Source organism: Hypanus sabinus, chromosome 2 (assembly GCF_030144855.1).
Source record: "Hypanus sabinus isolate sHypSab1 chromosome 2, sHypSab1.hap1, whole genome shotgun sequence".
In the NCBI taxonomy this organism is placed as follows: domain Eukaryota; kingdom Metazoa; phylum Chordata; class Chondrichthyes; order Myliobatiformes; family Dasyatidae; genus Hypanus; species Hypanus sabinus.
This window is the reverse complement of record NC_082707.1, coordinates 156,104,797-156,113,382: the sequence shown is the minus strand read 5'-3', so window position 1 is coordinate 156,113,382 and position 8,586 is coordinate 156,104,797. Positions and strand designations below refer to the sequence as shown.

The 8,586-nt window shown below is 36.6% G+C and overlaps 1 protein-coding gene across 2 annotated transcripts in view; it reads right to left on the bottom strand.

The window, feature by feature from the left end:
* Positions 1-2,182: 2,182 nt before the first annotated feature.
* Positions 2,183-8,586, bottom strand: part of LOC132385343 (uncharacterized protein CCDC198-like) — a 16,948-nt gene continuing 10,544 nt past the window's right edge. For both annotated transcript variants that reach the window (XM_059957381.1, XM_059957382.1), the window contains one exon: positions 2,183-5,019. Coding sequence is in view for 1 of the 2 variants with exons in the window: in XM_059957382.1 (XP_059813365.1) it covers positions 4,957-5,019 (63 nt within the window). In the remaining variant the exon portion in view is untranslated. The remainder of the gene's footprint in view (positions 5,020-8,586) is intronic.

Sequence of the window (8,586 nt, the reverse complement as noted above, 5' to 3'; positions counted from 1 at the left end):
TTGTCCTGCTTTTTCTGTATCATGAGAATAGAGAACAAGATGCCTTTATAGCAAAGGACTGAATAAGTGAATCAGTTTCCCTAACAATGAGCTATGAAAGTTCTATTTGTGTCCTGCTCTACAGAATAATGGTCTCTTAATAAATCAGTATATCTTCATCTCAGTAAAGTCAGTGTTGCTGTGTTATGACAATAACACTATTGTTACAATGTACAAGGAAAAAACTAAATATGTCAGTGCCAATTACCCTATCAATAAGAATCAGATCTATTATGTATATTTTCATGGTGATAATCAAACAATATTTAATATATATAATATTGGCTCACTTATAATCTGTAAATTCCTTTTACACAATTGAGTTAAGAAGTTTTTATGCTGCCCTGACTATTTTTGGCTGATCACTAATTGACATTTCCAGTGGGTTGATGCTTTAGCACTATCATTTTACAGCTTTGTTATTGTTGTGCCAATGTTATTTTTAACCTCTGAAATTCTAGAAACTCCCTTCAGAGGACTTCACTAATTAGACTCCAGTATTTGACGTAAACTGCTCAATTAACCTTTTGCTAGTGAAAATTAATTTTTCAACCCATGGCATAATGCTGATTCTTGCAACGTATTTCATATTAACGTTGACATGCATCTGATTATGCTCACTCAAAAAAAGTAACAATCCTTAGCTTTCAACATTAACTGAGCCCACATATCTTTTGTAATGGTGATGCCTGCATTGTTGGCTAATAATAGGAAAGTCTCAGAATATTAGAGTCTTTAATCCTAGAATCATTTTCTCATAGCCCTTTAATGGCAGTGTTTAGCAACTCACAACCTTCCTCAAATTAGATGCCACCACAGTTTAATTTTGTAACTTTAATTTCTGATGATTACTATATGGTGTTTTAAGATTACTTTTATTTTGATACCCTGTTTGGAGAAGTTTGAGATGTAACTTATGTTATGCATTTCTTAAGCATGATGTATTCTTCTATAGTTTTCCAACTGATTATATGTCTGATCATTGGAGGCAATTCACACAATCAGAAAGATAATCTGTGGAGGGAATCCTTGGTTTCTACTGTCCATGATTTGTTTTACCTTACAGACAACCATTGAATTAAGGCCAGCAAAACACCGAAAGCCTGCAAATATAAATGTATGTGCATCCATGGATGCTTCATGAGATGTAAGTGCAAGGATCAGACTAGGCCCGACATAATCTGGCTCATTTTATCCAAAATCACCATGTTCTGTGGTGCTTTTGCTCCTGATGACCTGCAGTGATGCATTTCTTATCTGGTTTTCATCTCCTAGATTTGCTCAGTCTTGACTTACCATGGCAATGAGATGGAAGATCTTCTGGTGTGGAAAATAGCTGTGAAATATCCAGTCTTGATCTGCCAATGTAGCTTCCAAAGATTCCCTCAAATGTATTTCTCTTCCAAGATATTTAAGTTGTAACACATGATTTAGTGTTAAATGGCTAACTGTACACTGTCATCACCAACTTTTCTATGTCATGATAGTATTGCCTCTTAATTGATAATTTTACCAGAACCAGCAAACCAGCAACCAATTACCACCAACATATCATCTGTGAAACCACAGGAGCCAACACACTTGACCATTGTTAAACCACGATCAAGAATGCTTAATATGCCATCTCATGTTTGCACTTAGGAAAGTCCAATCACTTGGCTGTATTTCTACCTCCAGTAGACAGGGAGGGACTAATGACCACAGCATCAGTGGTGAGGACAACAAAGGTATGGTCAAAGGAGGTGGAGGTGTGCTTACAGGACTGCTTTGAATTGGTAAACTGGACTCACCTTCGAATCTGACTAAATATTCCAGTCAGCATAGTTAGACCTGTGTGTATGAGTGTGTGCCTTCAAGAACATACCAAACCACGAGCTGGGGATGATCCAGGAGATTCAGTCTGCTGAGGGCTACATAAAAAACATTAGGATTCACTCAGTCTTAGCTATCATCAGTCTGTGCTGAAATTGACTGGCATCCATCCAACAATCCAAGAACTGGTTACTGGAGCTGTTGCTAAAAATGTCCCTCTGTCGAATGCTTACCAAGTTGTTTAGGTAACCTAATATGGTTACCATTGCTGAAGTTAATTATGGAGAACATCAATGAGGTCAAATCATTCTAAGAATTACCTAACACAGAATAATTATTCAAAATATTACCATTTTATTATTTCTTTAAAGTGATACAATGATGCTTTAAAATCTTTTACTAGTAGATTATAGACATCCGGTTGCACTATGTTGGAGAAATGCTCCATAGACAGCATCGACAAAATGAAAATCAAATCAATCACAGCTACATTTTTTAGGTACTCACAACATTGCGTTAGTATTGTCAGCATCAGCTAATGTAATTGAGCCTATGAATTAAAGTCCAAATACATGGCCATGGTGCTTTTATGGAACAGAACATTTCTGTGGGACTGGAAACACCCCCCCCCCCACCCCAATCCTACTGCATTGTTAAAGACTCCTCCCATCCATCACACAATTTATTTGACCTATTACAGTCAGGCAAAAGGTACCACAATATAAGAACGAAGTCCGTTAGGCTGGGTAATGTCGTATACGCACTTTATGTCAATTTGTACATCTACAGAATATTGTTTATGTTATCTGTTAAGATTGGGTTAACATTAATTTGTGTTGTATGTGATATATTGTATGTACTGTGTTTTGCACCTTGATCCCAGAGGAATGTTGTTTCATTTAGCTGTATACATATAATCATATAACAATTACAGCACAGAATAACAATAACTTCTACTTCCACCTTGGCATTGTGGCCAAGTCTGCAGATGATACAAAGATAGGTGGAGAAGCAGGTAGTGTTGAAGCAGGGAGTCTGTAGAAGTACTTGGACAAATTAGAATATGCAAATGGAATACAGTGTGGGGAAGTCTATGGTCATACACTTTGGTAGAAGGAATAAAGGCACAGACTATTTTCTAAATGGAGAAAAATTTAAAAATTAGAAGTACAAAAGGACTTGGCAGTCTTTGTGCAGGATTCCCTCAGGATCAATTTGCAAGTTGAGTCAGTAGTAAGGAAGGCAAAAGCAATGTTGGCATTCATTTCCAGAGGATTAGAATATAAATGCAAGAATATAATGTAGAGGCTTTGTAAAGCATTGGTCAGACCACATTTGGAATATTGTGAGCAGCGTTGGGCCCCATATCTAAGAAAGGAGGTATTGACATTGGAGAGGGTCCAAGTGGTTTATGAAAATGATCCCAGGAATGAATGGTTTAACATATGAGGAGCATTTGATGAGGAGTTTTGAAGAATGAGTAACAAGAAGGGAAAGGCTGAGCCCATATTTATTGATCTCAGTCTAGTCCATGGTCTTTCATCATCATTTTACCAGAATTTTAAATGAGATTTACAGAAGGGCCAAATATTTTGATTCTTTTTCAGAATTGGAAAGAACTTATTTCTGCAAAGGTACATTAGAACCACCTAGGTCAGGATCTCTTCTTGCTGCTGCCATCAGGATGAAAGTAAAGGAGCTTCAGGACTCACACTACCAGGTTCAGGAACAGTTATTACTCCACAACCATCAGGCTCTCGAACCAACGAGGAAAACTTCATCCAACTTCACATGCTCCATCATTAAACTATTCTCTCAACCAATGGACTCACTTTCAAGGACTCTTCATCTCATGTTCTTGATATTTATTGTTTTTTTCTCTTTTGTACTTGCACAAGTTTGTTGTCTTTTGCACATTGGCACATTGGTTGTTGTACCGCCCTGTTGGGTAGGGTCTTTCATTGATTCATTGATTTACTGAGTATGCCCACAAGAAAACAAATCTCAGGGTTACATTTGGTAACCTACAAGTATTTTGATAATAAATTTACTTTGAGCTTTTGAAATACTTTATTTCTGCAGCTGTGAGAGGAGTTTAAAAGGATTGAATAATATTAAATATTAAAACAACCAACTCTTGAGAAACATTGGGTTACTGCAGATAGCTTCAACTGAAGAACCAACATTAATACATGTCCAACAGGGCAAATGGTCTCATGTACAGTAATTTTTCCACTCTGGTTCTTCAACATCTTACATTATGTTCAAACAGTAATTTTCACATATTTTGCTGTTTTGACTATCGCCCACACCACAAGCTACCTTCAGCACTAGTCTAATCAGCATAGTCCAGGATTTGCCATTATGCCTGTGGTTATATTGCATGATCACCCATCTGATTCCAAAGCAAAAGTTCTATTTGGAGAAAGACTATTTTGTTATTTTTAATTAAGAAAACCCAAGTAATAATTGCTTTTTCCCTCACATTGCCTTTTTATTATTTATACTTATTTTAAACTTACATTTAAGAATAGAACTAGATGTTGTTTAGCAACAGCTTCCGTCATTCTCTCATGAGGATGACTACCTACTTACATTTAACACACTTATTGCAAATTAATTTGAACATGGCTATTTATATGACTTCAGCTACATTTCAGTTGTTTGTGCTTGGAGAGGGAGAGTAATATGTCTAAACCAGCAAATATGTATAAAGATGAAAACATGTTTAGAGCAATCATACAAAATGGATATTTCTACAATATAAATCCTCTAAAACATTACCCATGTTGTCCAATTTTGAGTGGGAATGGGTGGAAAATTAACAACACTATTTAAAATACATTGGTGAAATACTCGGATGCTGTTAAGATTCTATGTATATCCAAGTACTGATTGACCAAGTTCATTTTGATATGACCATATGACCAAGTAACAATTTATTAGTGTCTTTGTATTCTATCTAAAGGAATAATTTACTTTCCATAATCTGCACTGAAAATGTCCTTAAGTTCTGTTGCAATGTGGTGTTGATCTTCTTGATGATCATCAGTTTGACCATTTCCCCTTGATATGTTGGCTCTCTGATCCTTTCTTTATTGTTTATTATTTTTGAGTTTCCTTTTGGCAATTCATCATTAGTTCCGCTTGATCATGTTGATGAATTATCTGTTCAGAGAAATCAATAAACTATGACCAATGACTGTTATGAAAATATAAATAAACTTCTGAATGACAAACTAAGACACACATAAAGAGTATGTCTGCAAAATTATGCAAAATGCCAATTATGCTACATTGTTATACATGAATTGGCACAGGGTGATTCAGAATCACTACAGTTATAATTATTCTCAATTTAGCCCACCAGCTCTTGCAATTTTATTACCATTATAATTTTTGCTTTTTCTTTCCCTTATACCTTCCTCGAGAATTTGTAATGAAATTTGTGATTCCAAGAAAAAGTAAAAATTTCTGGTACAGATGGTATATTACACACATAAAAAACTAGGAAGGACAAAATAAGGTTTTTAATTTATAATTAAGTATGAACAAACAGCAGATAACACGGCACTGGTACATAGTTGAGGCATTCCAATATGCAGGAGAGAGAAAATCAGAACAAAACTTTGGAACAACTGAGAATCTAATGTTTAACTCAATTTCAAAATCTGCAGATGGTGCCGAACTTGGCAAGTTTAGGGTGGAAGGATATGAAGGTGATTTAATAGTGAGGAAGAATGGAACATAATTCATAAAATCATTAGAGAAACTGTGAACTAAACAGATATGTGTCACATTAACAAAGATAAATGTGGTGATCCAATTTGTTAAGAAAAACAGAATATTTTGAAATAAAGAAGTAGAATGGGCAATAATATATGAGAAGGAGCTCATGAAAATAATCTGTAAATTAATTTCACATGATTATTGCAAATCAGCAAAGCAATTAAAATATCAACAAAGAAACAGGATTAATGCAGGGCTGCATGAAGTTTTAATATCATGAAGTTATGTTAAACTTGCATAAGATCTACAACAGTTGCTCAGTTCTTGTCTCCAGATAGTTTAAAACACTGAGGAAAGTATAAAGTGATTTACAAAGATACACCAGAACTGAGAAGTTTCAGCAGTTGAGAAAGATTGATCAGTTTGGTCGTTTTCATTAGAAAGAGATTGAGAGATCAGTAGAGCTTTATTGGTGTGAATAATGGAATAGTATGTAGGTGAAGAAAATGTTCCCACTTTTGGAAGAATCCAAAGACTGGAATTATAAGAGAGTTGTTTTAAATCCTGTGGGGAAAATAAAGATTTTTTTTTAATTCAGTGGATAGACTGCTAAAAATGTGGACATTTTTGATGCAAATATCTTAGATACTTTCAAAAGAAAACTAAAGAATTACATTTCTGTAGCACATTTGCAATTTTAGGATGAACCAAAATGATTTACAACTGATGAAGAACTTTTTAACTACATATTCAGAGAGATATGAGAAAATACTGATTCATAAAGTCCTAGAGTCACAAAGAGATACAGTACAGAAAGGGGCCTGAAGTCCTTGGAAAACAGCAACTATCTATTTAAATCAATTCTATATTAATCACATTTTAAAATTCTTCACATTTCCTCTCAATTCTACCACCTGCTTGCATATTCAGTACTTGTGGTGAACTACATATACCTGTCTGGACACCCCCCCCCCCCCCCCCCCGCTGACTGCTCCTGTGGCTCCTCCCACAGACCCCGGTATAAAGGTGATTGGAGACACAGCCCCGGCCTCAGTCTCCAGGATGTAGTGTGGTTGTCACTTGCTGCTTGTACTTTCTTCCAGCTGATAAAAGCCTATATCTCGCCTCACGTCTCCGAGAGTTATTGATGGTGCATCAGTACTGTTTATAGTGACAAACCCATACTTCTTTGGGATGTAGGAGAAACCCGGAGCACCCAGAGGAAAACCATGTGGTTACAGGGAGAATGTACAAACTCCACAAAGACAACACCTATGGTAAGGACTGAACTCTAGTCTCTGCTAGTTTGAGATTTGCCCTGCTAGCTGTATCACTATACTGCCAACAAAGTGTTAACTAACTCCTTCCTTATATTACTTAATCATTTCAAATAGAACCAATTGTACAATATTATTGAGCACAAATGTTGTGGAATCCATCCTATTTACAATTCAGGACATCAAAGAATAATAATATAGAGAGAATATTTTGTGCGTGAGCAGTTTATTTTCTAGTCAGCAAACCTTATTGAATGTTAGTTTTAGACTTGACAAGCCTTCAATCAGGAACATAAGGAATAGGAAAAGGAGTAGATAATATTGTTCTTTGAGCAATCTGATAAAACCACAGCCCATCTGAACATAGACTCTATTCCTCATACTTCTGAAAATTGTTCTCTCTTGACTGGTGATAATGCAAGAGTTAAGTTACTACACCACCAATTCTGAGGCCTGGACTAACATTCAGATATTAGCATTCAAATCCCATCAGGGAAACTGTAGAATTTATTTTCAGTTAATAATCTAGAAACTATTTTTGAAGTAACTGGTTATCAACAAAGATGAACATAAAGCCACCAAATTACTGTAAAAATGTTGGCGCGTGGCCAAGTGGCTAAGGCTTTGGGCTGGTGATCTGAAGGTCATTAGTTCGAGCCTCAGCCAAGGCAGCGTGTGTGTGTCCTTGAGCAAGGCACTTAACCACATACTGCTCCCAGTGGCGGCGGTTGGTGCAGTATGGACAAGACAAGACAAAAGCTGATGGTGTTTTCTACAAAACTTGATCCCATGTAGGACTAGGCAATAGGCTAGATCAATACCCCATCCAGCTCCCTAAATATTAACTTACTCCATGGATAATTCAGAAAAGTACATCACTGACAAAATCAACACGACCTGCAAGTTTCTCTCCAAGTGGCTTAAGGCTCTAATGCGAGAACACATCACCTTTCCTTCATCATCACTAGTTCCAAGTAGTAGAACTCCATTTGCAGCAACATTGAATGTTCATCTGTTTAAGAAAGTGCCTCATCCCCACTTTTCTTGGGAGCACTTAATTCAGGCAACAAATGCTAGTCTTGCCAGTGTACTCAGAAGCTGAATGATTAAATATAACAAAGTTGAAGGCACTAATTGATTCTATTTCCTTTAACAATTCTACATCCACCAGACTAAGCACAGTGTGCAAAGTGAATGTTCCACTACAGTGGGGTCCTCTGCTACCTGCAACACTCTAAAATCATAGCTGCGGATTGAACAAAAATCACTGGAGCTGGGCACCAGCAACACTGTTTGCTGGGTTACTATTCCTCGCAGCTTCTTTTCAGGTTGCAAATGGTAACTCAAGAAGCTCCACCTCCATCGCCTTCTTTTCTGGTAGAATGTACCAGGCAAAGCAACCATAGGAGTTGTTGAGGATGCAAAGAACCATCAATTGCACCCTCACTGCCTTGAGGACATGAAACAAAAACTCTGAGATCTAAAGAGGGCATAATTCCTCAAATGTTTATTTGGCTTATAACTTTTTTAAGTCAGAAAAATAATGCAGAACCCCTGATACCTAGTTAACTGCCATGGCATGTTTATTATCTTACAGTCTTATGTGGCAGATATCACAGACACTAAATTCTGGCTCCTAGGAGACCGGAAAATCTGCTGAATATCCAGCTGCACAAGCTGGTCCAAAGAGACATAAAACTGAGAGCCATGCGATGATATAGGGCAGACA